The 18,926-nt window shown below is 46.2% G+C and overlaps 1 protein-coding gene across 1 annotated transcript; it reads right to left on the bottom strand.

The window, feature by feature from the left end:
- Positions 1-8,569: 8,569 nt before the first annotated feature.
- Positions 8,570-18,888, bottom strand: UNC119 (unc-119 lipid binding chaperone). The gene is made up of 5 exons (XM_052688825.1): positions 18,420-18,888; positions 12,915-13,028; positions 11,852-11,954; positions 10,696-10,868; positions 8,570-10,353 (listed from the first exon to the last, which is right to left on the bottom strand). Exons 1-5 carry the CDS (start codon positions 18,742-18,744, stop codon positions 10,241-10,243), a joined length of 828 nt encoding a protein of 275 aa, XP_052544785.1. The 5' UTR covers positions 18,745-18,888; the 3' UTR covers positions 8,570-10,240.
- Positions 18,889-18,926: the final 38 nt, after the last annotated feature.

The raw sequence follows: 18,926 nt of genomic DNA, 5'->3' as shown, positions 1-18,926 counted from the left end.
ACCACAGCTGTCGTTCTTTCTGTCCACACACAGCCCAAGCCATCACATGTGCCAGACTGACATCTACTACAAGAGCTGAAATTGGAGTAAGAGACCTTCCAGAACTCGTCTGCAGGATATGTAGCCTTACTGTGATAATTTTCTACAGGTACTTTAAAAAAAGAAGAAAAAAAAAAAAAAAGAAAAAAAAAAGGAAAAATGGAAAGGAAAAAAAAGAAAAAGAAAACTATTTAAAGATAACACTATTAACTACTGTGCCAGTCGACACCATTAAGGCACTCATCCTCTGCATCTTCCCTATACAAATGACTATAAGAAGAAAATGAACGATTTTCAGATATTTTTTATGAAAGCTGCTTGCAAAAAAAAATACTCTAACTTATTTTCCGAAGCCAACGATGTCAACGCCATCCTCTAAAGACCACTGCATAAATAAAACACCCTCATACTAAAACGTTTGTCGTCTCCTTGAAAGGATTTCTGGGTTTTGATAACAAGAACGCGACGCGAAGATTCTACGAGTATTACAAGACCAAGGAGTAGCTGCTGACAGACTAAACCAAAGCAACCAATGTGCTTTAATGAAAAATCCATGGTTTACTGTGTTTGAAAAGAAATTTAAGACTCTTTTGTTGTTTTTCTTTTTTAATAAAACAGACAAACAAACAAATCTGCTTTAATGGAATTTCTACTTGGCTGGAAATCATTTGTATTCATTCCTCTACTGTTGTCCAGATGAGCTGAACAGTAAGATGAGCTATTCAAGCATTAAATCAAGATTTTGCTTTAATTTCTGCTATGCTTTTCTGATAAAGACAGAGAATGATAATGATTGCAGCTAGCCAAATCTGGAGAGCATTGCTATTTCAACTCCTAGTCAACATCCAGTGCATCCACTGGGGTCTTGGCTGGTGTTGAACTAGCCCACATTTTGGTATAACATACTGCTCCTAATGTGAATTAATACCTAAGTGCACTCTCTTGGATGACATCTCCATTCATGCTCTACAGAAACATGGAAGAATCTGAGCAGGTTAAAATTTCATACAATCATTCAGGTTGGAGAAGATCTCCCAGACCCCCAAGTCCAAACGCCAACCCATCAAAGCCGTTGGGTAAGAGGAGGTCACTTACACTCAGGTTCACATCTGCACCCTCAGCTATGCCTACCAGCCTCAACTTAAACCAAAATCAGATTAGGGGCAGGCAGATAGAGAAGATTTAGGAAGAATACGTGTGACATAACCTCATAATCTCTCATGATGAAGGCCACGCTCGAGCCCCTCTCGCTCTGCATTCCTACACAACTAGCAATCTTCCCAATATTTCTACTTGGCAGAAGGAGTGCTGTCACTAAATTGCTTAAGAACACCCCAGAAGGGCATTAAGAAGTTCCACGAGTCTGAAAACACAGCAGAACTGTAATAAAGTATATGTGATTAAAGCAATCCTGGAGACATGAAAAACCCATTAATACTGAGAGCATGACTACAGACAATCCCAGGATGAGCTACAGAAACTCAAAATTCATAAATATTAAATGTATATATATATATATATATAATTTTTCTACATTAAGGATTTAATTTAAGTGGAAAGCAATTCATATATTCTAAGATCTCCATTCAGCAGACCATGCTATTCTTTCAGATGCACTAATGCATTCTATACATGCAATCACACACATGATCACAACCAGGGGAGAAAAAAAGAGAGAAGCCTAAGCTTCATAACATACTCCTTATTTTCCATGGTAAGAAGCCTTTGAAGAATGACCAGAAGTCAAGCACAGAAAGGGAAATTCACACCCTGACGTGTTTTTCTTGTATTTTTGCACAACTTTCTTGCCATACTGTATCAACAAGGCTTGTCCTCCCTATGTAATTGCTAATTTATTCTAAGCACTTTATTTTTTTCCAATGCATTCTATATGTGAGACAGAAATTAAAAGTCATTCCATAATTTTTCTTACGCTAAGAGAAAAGGAATCATTCATTAAAAAAGACTGCAAGTTATTAATTTATATAAATAATCTGGGTTCCCTCCCCTCCCTTTAGGCTCCTCTATAGAGAGTTTCATTGGCTTGCTTCAGTGCAGCATTACTGATTATGACACGCACATAAAAAAAATAACAAACACTGACATATGGGAACGTGAAGAAAGATCTGTATGATAAATTACAATTCCAGAAAAAAAAATTAAAAGAAAAAAAACCTAACCTACACCATGCAATGAGAATTGTGCACACATTGCAAATCTCTATGAGATACATTTGTGTTAAAGGCCATTTTAAGTAGCAGCGCCAATACAAGGGGGAAAAGAATGAAGTTCTCCCGGTCTGAGGTTAATGATGTTTGCTTAATCAGCCTGAATCAACAGCATTATGCAAACAAGCGAGAAAAACAATCTTAATTACCATAAAAATATATCATTATGAAACAGAAGAAAGTGCTCGCTCTTGCCCTCTCCGGCATACGATTAGGAAAACATTTGCACTCTAAAGTTTAGGGTTTATTAGCTGAACTCTGTGCGTTTCATTTCAACATCAGAAAATGCAAAGAACAGAAATGATATTTGAACTCTGCTTTCAGGCTCTTCTTCCTTGACGTGAGCTCAGATTTACTGTTGGCAGACCTCTGACCACAGCAGGCTGCCTGCTGTGCGTTTCCCTGCTCCTGTTATAAAGTCATCACCTCCGAAGGCTCGTTTCCTTTTCTACATACTGCTCTTTTCAGCTTAATCTCTCAAGGCCTTGGCACAGCGCTGAGCCACTTAGCAGTGTGATTAATGGTATCACGGGGCAGAGAAAGCACTGCGCAGAACATCAGCGCCGCTTCACTCTCACGTGGGATGAAACAAACATTTGGAGTGCAGGGCTGCGGTAACTGATGGTTATTGATCACTAGGGAAAGTTTCTCCTCATAAGGAGCGTTGGTGGCAGCAGCACGGCTGCACAGGGAGGTGCTGGGGTCACTGTGGAGGCGTCCCAGGGCTGTGGGATGCGGCACTGAGGGCTGTGGCACGTTGGATGGACCTGTGGATCTGAGAGCTCCTTTCTAACCTTAATCATTCTGTGACTCCACGTCCTCGAGAGCCAGAATTCCTTTCCCAGGACTGAGCTCACGCTGACCTTGCTGCAGATTGTTTCTCCGCAGATAGCGCAAGGCTGGCACACAGCGACGAGCCTCGGTTGCTAAAGCTGCCGGTTCAGCTGGCCGACTAACAAAGCACCAAAGCATCCCTTTGCTCAGGAGCCCATTTCTGACCCAAAGATAAGAGAAAAAAAACCGTTGGACTTTTTACTCCCCACAAAAGCAACCAGGTTTGGTCATCGTGAGGTGCATTACTCAGTTTTCTTAATCACCAGGAAAGCAATTACGCCAAGTAAGGTGCAGTGCACAGCAGGGAGCAGGACGGTGACTGATGGCCTCGCCTGAAAGCCAGGCGGCCATCAGACCCACGAGTGGCAACTGCTGGTGGGGACATCCAGCCCCACTGGAGGGGGACTTGAAGGAGGAAGGGCTGCTGAGTAGAAACCACCTCAGCACAGCGCAGGCAAAGCTGTGCTGGTAATGGCACATTGAAGGAAATACAGAGGGCCCTGCAGTGGGTGGGGATGAGTAATGAGCTATAAACGAGGCAGGTGTGGCCCTGCAGTATTTCCTATGCTTTGCTTTCCTCCCCAGAAAACCACCACAGAGGCGGCAGCCCGCAGGGTTTGTGCCATGCGTTGTGGGCACAAGGGCTTGGAAGGGCCTTTTAGGAAGAGATGATGTGAGCTGTGAGTTTTTCAGTAGAAGTAATCTTTTTTTTTTTGTTTCAAAGAATGAGGGAAGGGGATTTGCCCAGCCTGGATGAGCAAAGATCTCATTCATCAACTACTGAAGAATTTAACTTCAACCACATGAAGGAGCCCAGCGTGTTTGTGCCTGTTGGAGGCACCAGGTTCGAGTGATCGCTTGCGGCGTTTACCTTTAGCTCCATAACTTTAGAACATCAGAAGAAAAGAAAAAAAGAAAGCAAAGGGGAAAAAAAAAAGAAAGCAAAGGAGAGAAAGGAGGAAGACAGAAAGGAGGAGGAGAGAAAGAGGAACCCTCACTATGGAAAAAAAAAATTACTATATCCAATAGACCAAACTGCAGTGCTTTTGGTGCAAGATTTTGCTTTGGGTAGAAAAAAATCTCTCATTTCAGCTTTAAAGAAAGCTTCTCATTTCAGATTTAAAGAAATCTGAATGCTATCTGAAATAATAGTTGCCAAAGAGGTGACACTTGTACTTAGATTTCCTGCAAGTGTCGCCTGCCAGACAGCCCCAGGAACCCTATGCATCTATTTTTTCAGCTGCAAAGTACATTTCTGTAGTATTGTTTCAAACCTGATTTATAGCATGTAGCAAAACTCCACTAATTCTTGATCTGGAACCATCGCCTGACTCACTATAGCTGAACTACGAAGGTGCTACCTTATCCTGTTTGCTATTTCCCTCTTCTAATTCATTCTGTCCTTCAACAGGAGAAGGAAAACCAAAGATGTTTGGAACTCGTATCCTGCATGATATATTGATGTTCATAACATAAATATCATTACGTATTTCATGTATCACAACTTCCCTGCCTGCTTTTATTTCTTGCTACGCATTACTTTCATGCACCAGCTTCATTAAGTCACAGGAAGATGAACCCCTTGAATAATGGCAGAAGAATTACAGCACGGTGTGAGCATGCACGATGTGCACAGAGCTGATAGTGTCAGAAACCTGAGGGGCAACCAACATCTCCACTTGAAATCAAAGTTGGAGTGCATCCCCACCACCGCTGAGCAGTAACCCCACCACCAACCTGTGCCCAGGTCACTGCAGGGTTCAACGCAGGAACGTCACACAGCTCCAAAAAATGAAGATGGAACGACCTCCGCTGGCTCTGCTTCACTTCAGATGTTTTGCCTTTGGTCACCGTGGCAGAGACACGAATCACGATGCTGCATCAGCTCCTACAGTCAGTTCTCCATAGAGCAGCTGGCAGAGTTTTCCAAAGCACAACCAGCTGCAAAGCCGCCATCTGCAGGAGTTTTGTTAGCGAGCTTGGAGAATAATTCACTGTAATTATGCCCCGAAAGATTCTCACCCATCAGAAGGCTGAACCCCATTTCAAACCTGAATTAATCGTCCTCCTTACGTAGCTACAAGCCACAGAAGAGCTTCTACACGTGCACTGTCATCACCTGAAAGTGAAGGTGGTTGCATCCACTGGGGCAAAAATGGCATTGAAACATTGAGGAAAAGCAATGAAAATGTACTTTCCATGCTCTAATATAAAAGTCTATCGTTAAATAACACACACACTACATAAAAATCTATCATTAAATAACACACACACTATCAAAGATATAGCATTAAAGAATGGACAACACCTCCATCTCTAAGATCAATAGTTTATTTCATTTTAAATTTATTTATTTTTTTTACATTTTGGATGTTACAGGAGAGGAAACACTTGCTAAGGAGAGTGACACATTGAACCATTTTCCCTCGGTCATGGAAGAAATTAAAGCATATTGCCTAGATGCACATTTATGTCTAAACTGCCAATATTCAAGTCAGCAAGTGTCCATCCCTGCCCCGTCCTTGCGTAGGTTAGATTGAAGTTCTCTCCTCCTACAGGGAGACTGAATTGTGGCCTCAATCTTTGTTCTCCCCCTTTATCCATCCGCAAACAAGTCAAGCAGATGGAAACCAAAGCCACAACAGTGGAATCATTGCCAATGTTCTTTTTTTACCTTCATTTCCAACCGGTTCCTCACTGCCCCAGAAGGTACAAAGAATTATAAATGAACTGGATAAAAATGCTCCTAATGTTTTCTCAATGGCATAATAACTAGAATCCTACTCTCCTTCCACAAAAAAATATATAGATATATATAATTTTTTTATATAAATACATTTTAATACAGACAATCCTGACTCTATGCAAAAAAAGAAATAGTCAATGTCACATTCAAACAGGGTTCCTCAGTGTAGCATTGGGGTGCGAGCAGAAAGCACAGTGGGCATTAACACAGTGATTCTAGGCAGGCAGTTACTACAGAACAGATACAGACACACAATTCCACCCTCAGTCAGGCTGTGATATCAGATTAAGTGAGCATCACATTCTTCTGATACAGTTCCGTGCTTAGAAAATGAGATGAACAGCCAACGAGATTTCATGGAGGGGAAACATTTGTATAAAGTGCTCCATAGTCATCACACCTGTGCTGGGCACAGAAAAAAGGGCTGCTGGCATAACCATGGGATGGATGGAAGGGACCTCAAGGACCATCCACCACTTCCAATGCCTTGCCCACTCCAAAACGCCAGAGAAAAAGCATTTACATCTGTAACACCACCAAAACTTTGGGTTCCAACCAGCTGCCATCAACATTTTTCCTGTCCTTGTCCCCCTCCCTGCTTTTCTTACCCCATAGATATCTTCTACCACTGCAGTCAATGCATGTAAACCCATCTCATGACCGTCACAACACACACAGTTCTGATGGCTCTTCATTGGTTGGCCATCACACAGTTTCCAAAACTGAAAAGACTTTCTGCATTAAGAATGGGATAAATCCCCATCAGGGGGAGTTAATTCAGAAACGTCACGATATAAAGGACATCTTCAGCATATATATACATACATGGTGATAATTTAGGCTTTGCTCAATGACAGGAGAAGAAGACTCCTGAAATTTAAATTATTCTTGGTGTGTTCTTGAAAATAAACCGTTCTATTTCTCCTTTTGAAGTTTGTGGATTATTGGACCATGCAGGCAACCACAAATGTTTTACCACTGTTCTTCCTTGCAAACTCTGAAATGTAAGTGAATTTCAAATAAAATAAGAAAGTTTGGGATATAACTTCCCTATTGTTTTTTAAAAAGGACACTATTAGCACCCGCTTCTTCATCTCAGGTTAATTCACTACCAGTACACATCTAGTCGACGTCACATGGCGAGAGATGACGACTCACTGCTAACATAATCTAGGCTGGATTTTGATGTGGCTTGTTTTTTTGTTTTTTTTTTTCATTCAGAAAGCCAGAAATTTCCACTCTGGTTCATTCAAACAGTGCTAAATAATTAAAATCATTTTGAAAATGAGAAAAATAAAATCATCATTCTGGTGCTGCTCATGGGCAAAAGCAGCGCATCCCAAGTCAACAGCGTAGATTTCCATCTGGTTGTGCAGCAGCATAAAGGAAACTCCCTCCTGGTCAATAATTTCCATGTTTGTAAATAGTGTGAGTGGAGATTTTAAATACATGCAAACATGTTTGAATGGGAAATGGAGCCATAATGGTAACCGTGGCAATGGGAAACACAAAAGGATCTCCATTGCATATCCCACAGGAAAGTCCTGTTGTTTCCATTGGCTTAGGAATAGGAATTTATTTGTAGGAAATTGTGGAGGCTTAAAAAAAATAATAATAAAAAAATAGAAAGAAATGAAAAGGGAACAGACCTTGCTCTGAAAAGCTGAAGTTCAACAGGTTGGAATTGATGCTATTGAAAACGCCCCACACTTTTCTCCAGGTTTAAAGCACTTCTATCATTAGAAAACAAAACACATGTAGTAAAATATCTCCCATGTGACTCACACTGAATTTTCTATTAGCCTGAAATTACGAGCCATCCAATCTCAATTAGCAGAACAGCAAGCAGAGCTGGGGACAGAGAGCAGCACGGATAGTTTGTCCTCTTGTGTTCAACCACCCGATGCGGGATGTCAGGAAGTCCATTCAACAGAACTGTTGGGAACTACTGGGAAAAATGCAACTTCATGTTCTTTTCTTGTAGGGACCTACTGAGCTGATTACAGCATTATTCTTTTCATGAGATTACTTCCTTTTTTGTACTCCTATAAAGGGAGGTAGCATTAAAAGGGACCAGAACACGACTCAGAGAGCTCGGCAAACAACGCTTTGCACATTGGTCAACGTACAAAGATGCTCGGTTGGATAACCCAAGACTGATGAGAGTCTGCACCAAAATAAAGGAATACACGAAGACAACAGAGCTGTTTGGAAGGTAAGACTGGCAATTCTGGCCAAGCACCCTCACTAGAAGTGATTATGATGAACAGCAGGAAAGTGCTGAGAGATAGCAGTGATTAAAACAAATAAGCAACACCTACAGCTGCACAGGGTGCCACTCACAGACGCTCTTCTGTCTTCAGTTTGCTCACTCCAGAGTCGAAACAAAACCAACGCTCAAATTTGCACGATGTCACTGAATATAAAGATGAAGGGAAAAAAGGGTGGGGAGGACATAGACTTTTGGAACTGTTCTCACCTTTAATCATTACTGTGCTATAAAACTTGCTGATCCGTAGCTCAGAGCGTAATACAAATACGGAGGAAACGCTTTGCAACCCTCGAACAGCCGTAGGCAAGATGTTGAGTTTTATACATTACCAACAAAAAGCAGCAATAAATACAAGTCTCATCGTGATAAGAATTACTGATTGATAGCAGCCGTGTCAGAACAGTGGTTTCTACACACTTTCTTAACAATCAACCTTAAAAAATTTTTAGAAAATGGAATCCTTCAAGTGATGGAGTCCCCATCCCTGGAGGTGCTGGAGAACCATAGGGATGTGGCACTGAAGGATGTGGGCATGGTGGGGTGGGTTGGGGTTGGACTCGGGGATCTGAGAGCTCTTTTCCAACCTGAACGGCTCTGTGATGCTACGAAACGTCCCCACAGCTGACAGCCATCTACCAGTAACAGCACGCAGCCTCCCTGCTCTTACATCCCATCTGCAACCACTCGTAGTTCTCCTGTTTGACTTCAGCTGCGACCAAGGAGAGGTTCGTCACGACTGGAAATGGTAGTTTATAAAAATTAGTACAATCACACGTATCTGAGGCTAACATTGAACATTCCACTTCAACTCACAGGAACAGACATGGAGACATCAAGTATTTATAGGAATATCTACAGACTGCAACTGCCTTTTTTTCCTCTTTTAAGCTATCACTGATCTTTAGAGTAAGGGTTTCATGACAACAGGCAATTGGGAAAAATGAAGGAGGGAAGCTTTGACCCTGCACAACCTTCTCAGGTTTGGTTTTGCATGCACTATGCTATTGACACTGCTACTTCATTGCACTATTATCTTCCTAAGAAGTGCATCCTGAGAAACTTGTGCAAGGTTGTTCTTAAAGTTCTTACAGAGAAGGCTTAAAGCCTGACATTATTAGAGTTGCTGCTTCACCTGTATTCATACCCAGTGCAAAACAAAGGGAAAAAGCTGACATAGCACACTTCAAATTCAGATACAAATGAGAGATTAGACGTTCCACACTTTCTGACTGCCTTGGACAAATTAGTGTTGCTCTAACGAGCATTGCTGAAGCCCTTGTCTTAGTGTTGAGCACAGATTAAAGAAATAGACATGTATGACACATAGCACGGACAAGCTGAATGGTAGCTATGTAAAAGCATTAAATAAAGCTAAAATCCTTTTCTTTTTTGTTTTTTTTTTTTTGGGCCAGACTATTCTGGATTCAGTTTGCAAAAACTGAAATTAATGGAGGATGTTTAGAGGGCTTGTAGACACCCAACACTATGTTCTTCCATCTGAAATGCAGCACAGTACCTGATGAAACTAGCGGTCTTCACTGCATGTTTCATTGCTGCCAAGATTTCAAAACCATTATACAGAAGGAGCAAAACAAAGGGATGAGATGCTTATTTAGAGCAATAATCCAAAAGATGAAACTTGATCCTGTAAGGTTTTCAGCTGGATGTACAGGTTAAAACTGGCCGTGCTTTTGAAGCATTCACAACAAGAGCCAACCAACCAAAACTCTGCGCTCGCATCCGTCCACTCACATTGCATTTCTCAAATTGCTTTTCCCAAAACCATCGCGTCCCAAAGGATACGTGAGGGAAGTAGACAGATCTGCAAAATCCCACAAGGTCCCACAAGGCCATGTTCAAAGCAGACACCTGAAGAACATAGGGAAGTGGCATCCACAGTTCGCGTAGCATCGTAGAACCGCTCAGAGCTCTGAAGATCTGGGTCTGCTCAAAGAGATGAGGCTGGCCAGTTTGGTCATGAAACTCCTACTGTGGCAGAGTCCTTGGTTTGTGGATCCGTGTCCAGCTGACGTTGTAGGCAACTGAACCGAAGGTGTTGGTGTCCCTGATGACTTCAATTGGAAAGCAAAGGCCAGCCCAGGTTGGCTGTCCATCCCGCTCTCAAGGTCCTCCACTGTATGAATAATCTGCCTTGTTGTGCATCACCAGCTTGTTATCTACGAAGTAGAAACTGTCCGACTGTGTCTCGTATGGATGGAGGATCATCTCTCGAACTGCAGGGGGAAAAGAAAAATCAATTGTGTTAAACAGAAGCCCTGCTGAGACAACAGGCTGCGCTGGCTTTCCTGTAGACTTTGTTTGAAGGCTCTTTTAAGGAACTCATAACCCAGACATGTTGAGGCACCGTACAACATCTAAGGGCTCTACCTATCCTCAGAACACTCTTGTGGTGTGACAATAAGCAAGCAGCAGTCAATCATTTCCACAGGCTGCAGTATGAGGACAAGGTTACTGACATACAAGATGAGAGGTTATAAAGAGCATAAGGTTACACAGATTTAATTCTGATGCCCACACTAAAACACATGAGATGGCATCACAGTAACTGAACTTACTGAGATCCTCCGAGAGCTGTGGGAATTCATAGATGTGCTCACACGTGTTCTTACTGCTGGGGATGCAGAACCCAAACTCAAAGTCAAAACTCTTCAGCAGCTGATCACGGAAGTAATGCCTCTCAATCATGCGGAAGTTATTGATGGGTTTGTCCCCTACTGTGAATTCCACCCTGGAAAGGAAGAATGAGAGAGAAATGAGCTTTCTGCTCAAGAAGGGTTTCGAGCACCCCTACGTCAATCACTAGAAGTTCCTTATTGCACTGGATTGCCATTCAAGCTTATTTAATTCTTCTGATGGGTATTAAAAAAGCAGATGTACAAATAGACCCCTTTGGTCCTTTTCTGCTTTATAAAGGGGGAGAAGTTAGAACCAGCACTGTATATAAGTTTCTCTTTGCCACAAGGCATGATCTCTTAGAGAAAGGTAGGTGTTGGTTACACACGACGTGCTGAACTTCAACCTAGAGCAGGAGTAACATCAGTCCTTCAGAAACACACATTTGGAGCTGACAGAACTCTCACACTGCAGACCAACTTCTAACCACCTGAATAAAATAGGTTTATACTAGGAGCTCTAACCAATGGTCAGTAGAGTACTGTGGACTTAATGCCATATTAGCAGTGGGCATACACTCTTAATTAGATTGAATTTAAACCTCAGTGAACATAAAGAAAAGCAGATAACAAACAGCTACCATGTAGTGACACATATCCCTCTAAAATACCTAGTAAAGACTCAGAAGCCCACCAGCCTGCTCCTGGGGGAGGGAAGCAGGAAGCAATAATTGGGATATTAGGGAAAAATTCTTCTCCAAAGAGCAGTGCTGCAGTGGCACAGCTGCATAGGGAGATGGGGGGGCACCATCCATCCATGGAGGTGTTCAGGAACCGTGGGGATGTGGTACTGAGGGCTGTGGTCAGCGGACATGGTGGGGTGGGAATCTGAGAGTTCTTTTCCAACCTGAATGATTCTGTGATTCTATATAGGCTAAAGTGATGGAGGAAACAAGGCATCCAGCAAAGATGTTGGGAGATCCCCATCGCAACAAACGGTCCCTATTAAATCAACTCAACTTCCTGGTGGGATCGACGAGCAAAGAGCCACTTTTTACACATCCCAGTAGGAAAAGCAGCACGAGGAGCTGTTACTTACGTGGCCCCCACCTGGCGCAGGCGAAGGAAAGCTGGGGTGAACTGGTAGCGCACGAAGCGCCCCGCGTTGGGGTCAACGTCCTTCTTGTCATTGTGTTCACGCTCTGCAAAAGTGCAAAGACTGCATTGGGACAGCATTCCTTCCTAACAATCCCACTGTGGAAACTGGTGGTTTATTCCTCTGCCTCGGTGGCAAAGCTGCGCTCTCTTTCTGCACCCTGGGGCCAACCGCGTTGAGTTGGCAGAGTTGGAAATTGGTTCCCCTGAACAAAAAAAAGAACTAAAGGTCCCTCTGGCAGAACAGCGAGCAGACAAAGAGCCCTCTGTGTAGAGCCTGCATGAGCATGGCTGTGTATTTTCACTAAGAAAACATATATTCCGAGCAAAAAAGATTCCCAGATGAACGTCTGAGGCTCTGCCACCAAAATGAAGGACGCACAAAATACTATGAGCTATCTATTAGAGATTCTAATCCTGATTTTCCTTGTCGAGGAAAGGTGAAAGTCTGGTTTTTGAAAGCGGTTACAGATTGGGAGCTTTAGAAATTATCTGTTCACTGTTAAATAGAAGATACTTAAAGTTAGTACTCAGTAGGTCCAAAGCAAAAGCAGTGTTAACCACAGCACAATGTTAAGCAGGGAGATTCTTTGCCATAGGACACAGGAGATTCTGCATTGGCTCAAGACATTGGCACATGGGCTCAAGAAATCAGGGTTATTAAATACAAGGACATCATCTGCACAGTCATACATGAGCTGATGGGCTCATGAGCAGCCAACACACGCTGACCTCCTCCTCCTTTGCTTCTATTTACAACATCCATCTGTCCTTTCTCATCACAGATGGAGGTCATAATACAGGAGCAATTAATTCTGCCTGCTGTATTGGTACAGAGGAATACCTGAACAGCGTTTCTGCTGCAGGTTGGGAATCCAGCCCTCCTGCAGGTGAAAGTTTCTCCTGTTTGAGGGGACATGTTCAGTAAAAGGGATGAGAACAGGCCAAAGGAAGCAGGTGTTAATAATGGTTCGTTCACAAAGGCAATCCTGTGCGCGCACACCCACCTGATGCTGCTGGCTTGGTGATTTCAAACAACACTGTGCCCGATTCCATATCCCGGATTTTAAACCTGGTGAAGTCTATTTTGTAAACGTTTTCCTCTGGAGTGCATAGGTAATCTGCAGAAGAAAGCACACTGACATGAAGGCTTTGTGCCTACGAAGGCAGAGCCAGCATCGCGTGCTCACGCTGCCCAGCACTCAGAGGTCATCACCTTTCCCCAACTTCGTGCCAGTTGCTTCCATTTCTCCTTAAGGGCATTGAGAGCAGTCAGCACCTGCACCAAATCCTTGCCTGCTCAGGGTAAGAGGCTTTGCCTTTTTAAAAACTGCCCTCTGGCAGAATGTGAGCACTAAGCAGCTTTGCGGGCACTAAGCCGACTGCACTGACTGCAGCAGGATCCCCCTCCCCACGCCATCTCCCCTCTCCCCACACAAAGCACGGCCTCTTCCCTCTGCCAACACTCATCCCACGCAAGGACTCATCATCCCTCGGCACTGAAAATGGCGTTGAAGCCTTTCCCTGTGCTGGGAAGCAGGGAGCCCAGGGCGCCTCCCCCAGAGCACAAAGGCAAGTCTGGAGCTGCGTCTGTCTGCAAGTTAATTATTAAGTGCTTTCCTCCTGCAGAATTCCTGCCCATCCAGCACCATGGCAACAGCTTTATCCCCCTCCTTGGCAGCAGTGTTGCTACAGAAACAGTGTCCATGACTCATCCACAGGAGAGGAGAGCAAATCAGAACCAGCGGAATGGAGAAAACCCCAAGCAGAATCCCCACCGTGCTCCTGCCCATCACTGCCTGCACCCCTGCACTAGTTTTGCCGATAGAAAATATTCAAGAACCTTGATTTATTTTGATAGGTGCACCCCTATCTAATCAGATGGCGTCTGGGGAAAGGAATCATGGAATCATTCAGGGTGGAAAAGAGCTCTCAGATCCCCAAATCCAACCCACCCCACTGCGCCCACTGACCACAGCCCTCAGTGCCACATCCCCACGGTTCCCCAAAGCTCCAGTAGATGAAGTGGATCATTACAAGAAAGGGAGTTTTTGGTTCTTGCTTCTTTCACTTCCTCCAAAGCAGGTAGCGTTGTTTCCATGCCGTGAACCCAATAATGACAGTGCCTTCCTGAACAAACCCTCACTTGATGCACCACTGATGAACAAGCGATGAAGGAATGGACACACGAACATCTTAGGAAACCCAGCAGATTGTTTCTTAGTCTGCAATACCCAGGGGAAGTACTACAAAAACAAATCACAACAGAGGACCCTTTCCTCCTAAAGTACAGTGGTTGCTATATCCAGACCCAACTTTATTCATGTTCATTCATGAACTCCAAACCCAAAGTTATTCACATTTATGACTATCTCAGGAGAAGATGGCCTTAAGTAGCACCAGGAGAGCATCAGGTCAGATATTAAGAACTATTTACTCTCCAAAGAGCGGTGATGCATTGACAATGCTGCCCAAGGAGGTGGAGGAGTTGTCATCCATGGAAGTGTTCAGAAACCACGGGGATGCGGCACTGAGGGCCATGGTCAGCGGACATGGTGGGCTCTGTATCAAGCCCAAAGATCTGCAAATGCCTGTCCTCACCAAGTAGGCTATTTAGTGGATGAAATTGGGTGTTACTCCCAAGGGGAAGAAGGAACTCAAGATCTGGTGGTGAAAAGGAATGTAAATTGTGAGGATGCTGTACGAGAAACAGACACAGCGACAGCGGCCTGCAGTAGGATCGCGTCTCCCCATCGCAATGACAAGAATTTAGGGAATGAGAAGATTCCAGCTGCCATCCGGACCTATTTCTTAACATGCATTAGCCATCAAGGTCAGCGACTATTTTAAAGACCACTCCCAAGGTGTAAGCCAGGTATAAAGCAGAGACGACTGCAGAGGAATTGCTGGGAGCTGGAGATTAGGAGATTATCAGATTGAAGAGACTCAGGAGGAAGCGAGCAAAAAATAGCACCAGCCCAGCCAAGACTCGGAGCGGTGACGCAGGACAGAGTGCAGGACCTCGAGGGGAAGGCAGGGCACGTTTCCATTAAAGAAAGAACTCAACCACCTCCCTGCCCTCTGCCTCACCAGTTCAAATCCCACAGCTTTCCATTCCCTTCGCCATCCCTGTTGGGGACAGAGCAACCCTAAGGCCTTGGCAAAAGGGACAAACCCGCTCAGTTCAGCCCTGGTGCTCCCCATACCCCATATGTGCTCCCCTGGAGATCTCACAGCCCATCTTGCAGTGTGAGAGTGCTAACAAAGCCCTTCCTCAGCACAGCACTTCAAGCTGGGAGCCGTCACCATGCCTTGAAAAGGTTCGTAGCAGCGTCTGTTGTGCTGCTGAGGGAAGAAGTCACGGTGACAGCAGCTCGACACAGCTCTGCAATATGGCTCTGCTGCAGGAAATCTGCCTATCAAAACACTTCCACACATCGCAGCCCCAGACAGTGATTCATTAACCCCCCCACCGACACCCCCAGTAATCAGGGCTCCTGATGCAGTGAGTGGTCTCAATTAAACAGGGAAGGAAGGGAAAGTCGTGGCTTCAGGAACAGCTCTGAAGACTGATCTGCACGCATTGCTTCATGATAACACAGCTCAGCTGGAATGCAGCGCACTCACCAGGTGCCTGCCCTGACCACTGGGCCCCTCAGACAGGCTGGCTAAAGCTGCTGCCTCTGAGAGATCCCAAATGACAGCTCACGGAAGAGATTACTTTCAGAAACGATTAAGCACGCCTTCCTTATTTTTAGGCTTTGTTTTGTAAGTGTTTCCAAGTATGTCATCAATCATTTATCCAACCTCTCGGTTTGCTAGCATCAAAGATGCCCTCAGAACAAAACTTGGAATATAAAACTGAAGATAAGCCTTATCCCAGCAGCACAGACAAACTGTGAAGTTGCCCAGAGCTGTGCTATGCACAGTGCTCTCAGCCTGAAGCTTGCCCTTGGTTATGCATCAGTTTGACAACTGGCATCGTCACGTGGCAATAGGGGGATGGCAAATACCACGATGCCATCCTCCTGCTGACCACCCATGGCTCCCATCCCAAAGCCAGACAAAGAAATCAAAGCTGTGCTGGAATTAACCTCGCCTGCAGGCAACGTGGGAGCAGCACAGCGTGACCTAGCAAACATTCAGCCTGGTCGAAGGCGACAGGGACAGTGCTCAGCTCCTCTCCCTGCCCCACAACGCAGGACAACGTTGGCAGATGCACACCCCAATAACTGCAGACACACCGCTCTGATCCTCCTGCTGCTGCAGTAATTAATTGCAATTTGAACTGAGCTCTGCCCTGCTCCTTTGCTAATCCCAAGTTAATCACGTCACAAGGTTTTCCTCCTTTTGTAACCGCAGTTGGATGAGCAAGTAACGAATCCTGCTAATTGCAAAGAAAACGGGTCCCTCTGCTTTACGCCTAAACCCAGCCCTAAAAAGACCCAAACACACCAGAGCAGCACCCTGGGTCCATCAGTTTGACCTTAGCGTGTCCAGAAGTGATGGAGGATATGCAGGACAGCTTGCACGCTCCCCCTTTAAGCTTATTAGAAAGGCATCAGGAGCAGAGCCACGAGCAGCAGAATGAGTTCAACAGTGCGAGCTGCTGCAGTACTGGCCTAGAAGTTGGGATAAAAATGAGTTATCTGGAACTGTGAGGGATGGCCACAGCACCAGGGTAGTGCTGCAATTCCTGCCCAACCATCAGCTTCACGTGAGTTGGAACACCTGGATCTGGGGGTCAAAACTGGGCTCAGCAGGATACAAGTGGCCGTGGTCATGAGTTGGGATGACTTGGTGACATAGGCACTAAGATCTGCAATGGAAAGAGTTAATTCAAGTAGTTTGAAGAAGAGAGCTTTCCTAAGAAGGAAAAAATGGAAGAGGAGTGGGAGAGAAGAAATTTTAACCACATACTTCTCCATCCACTAGTTTCTGACTGGTGTAATACCCTTTAAAAGCCATACATGACCATGACACCCCAAAGTCCTTGCCAGCTCCTCTTATTCTCCTGACGTTAAAACAGAGACAGGGGGAACTATGTGCTGATCTTTCTCCTGGTCCAAGCAGCAATCTCCATGCTCTCTACCTCATATCCTCCTTCCCAATTCCAGGCATAACAAGCCACACCCCAGATACTGCCCTAACTACAGGCACCAAGGCTGCATACTGTACACACCAACCTGCGAGGAGAAAGAATGAGGAAGGAGTTGTACCTGGGCTTCCATACAAACCTACAGGGATCTACGCACCAGAGATGGTGTGAACTTGGCCACATCCCCAATGCATGCAGGTCCTTTTGGATCACAACTTCACACCTCCGCCATACACTCAAGCAGAAGCAGAGTAAGACACTTTATGGAGTGCAGGAAAGATGGATAGGAAATGCATGCGAGCGCTGCCCCATGGCAGCAGAGTTGCTCTCCCTGTGGAGTGATCAGCTCAGCCTTCCTGAAAACATGGGTGCTTACCAAAAGCAAACAGCAGCATCAAGGCCAGGGTGCCCAGAGTTGAAGCCACGTGAGGTCTGCACACCCCAGTGGCAGGGGGGGGGGGCCACGTGCCTGCAGCCCCCTGAGAGGGCACAGCTGCATGCAGAGCCACGTGGGCTCCCAGCAAGCAAAGCACTGAGCACAGCCATGGCTGGGACTCACCATCCAACTGCTGCTCTTCCAAGCGCGCTGGCAGCACGCTCCAGTGCCTGCTGCTCTGATTTCTGGGCCTGGGCAGTGAGTCACAGCCCAGCACAGCATCTCAGCAGGGAAACAGACACAGCAGACCCTCCGGACCAGCACTCCCTGCAGGGCTTCCTCCCCTCCTTCCCTCCACCCAACCTGTGCTGCTCCCTCCCCAAGGCTGCCTGCATGCCCCAATACCCACAGCCACATCCTTTCTTTCTGGGGCTTCTCGTGGCACAGCTCTGCCTGCAGCCCTGTTCCTGCTCCAAGCACAGCCACCCATCACTGCCCCTTCCTCCCCTGCAGCGAGACAAAACACACGGGATGCAAAAAGGCCTTTTGGGGGCAGGAGGACACTCCACAGCCAGGCTGGCCTGGTGCATGTGCCATCTCCCAGATCAGCACGCTGCAATCCCAACAGGTCCAACAGAGCTGCTGCCACACAAGCACAGCAGCCCCTTTAGCCCCATAGGATGCTCTCAAGACCACAGCAGCCCTACGGGGGTGAGAAAGGGGAAACCAAACAAACAGGAAGGCTGCAGGATGGTCATAACACTCCTCCCCATTGGATCTGTGACCCCATCTGAGCCCCTCCAGCTCCCCCCTCTCCCGCAGCTGGGGGTTCAGCCTGGCCCACCCATAGGACGGGCACAATGAGCAGCATCCCACCTCTGACCCTGCTTGGGGGGGAGGGGAGGGTCCCACTCCGCAACGTGAGCATCCCTGCAAGTCACCCCCACCCCTCACCCTCTAAACCGGGTCTCCCCTCGCACCCAAAGCACTGCCCCATCCTTCACCCCATACAAACGCGGCGCCCCCCCGGCCCCGTACCGCTGGTGACCCGCTGCAGCCCCAGCACGTCGTCGGGCCCGATGAGCGCTTTCCGACCCAGCTCCTCCTCGGTCCTCGCTGCCGCTCCCCCGGCCCCGCCGCTCTTCTTCACCTTCATGGCCCCGCCGCCTCCTCCTCCTCCTCCGGTGTGATCGGCCCCGCTAAGCGCTGCCGCCGGCCCCGCCGCACCGGGAGGGGCAGCACCGCCCCCTGCACGGACCGCCCCCCGGCACGGCACAGCCCAGCCGGCAGCACCGCCCGGCATCGCTGCCAGAGCCCCGCTTTGCACCCCGACAGCATCGGGTTGAACGCGTTTCTTTTTCATCTGTACGACCCCAAAGGGGTTCCCCCCAACTTGAGAGCTTTTAGGTTAACGTGCCCAAGGGAAAAGCTCGACCCCAGTAATAAGACTCAAACCCAGTGCTCACCGACCCCATTAATAACCACCTACCAACAGCTGAACCCCACAACCCCCCTCCCCACCAAGTGCTGCAGGCTACGTACCTT

This window comes from Tympanuchus pallidicinctus, unplaced genomic scaffold, assembly GCF_026119805.1.
Source record: "Tympanuchus pallidicinctus isolate F22 unplaced genomic scaffold, pur_lepc_1.0 scaffold24, whole genome shotgun sequence".
Lineage (NCBI taxonomy): Eukaryota > Metazoa > Chordata > Aves > Galliformes > Phasianidae > Tympanuchus > Tympanuchus pallidicinctus.
This window is presented reverse-complemented; position numbering and strand designations above follow the sequence as displayed.

Bases quoted from the DNA above. Each gene is read 5' to 3' on its own strand.
- UNC119 (XM_052688825.1), bottom strand. From the start codon at position 18,744: ATGAAAAAGAAACGCGTTCAACCCGATGCTGTCGGGGTGCAAAGCGGG. The intron at 11,955-12,914 runs GTGGGTGTGCGC...GCACTTTTGCAG, and splicing joins CACCAAGCCAGCAGCATCAG to AGCGTGAACACAATGACAAG. The intron at 10,354-10,695 runs GTAAGTTCAGTT...TTCCCCCTGCAG, and splicing joins ACAGCTCTCGGAGGATCTCA to TTCGAGAGATGATCCTCCAT.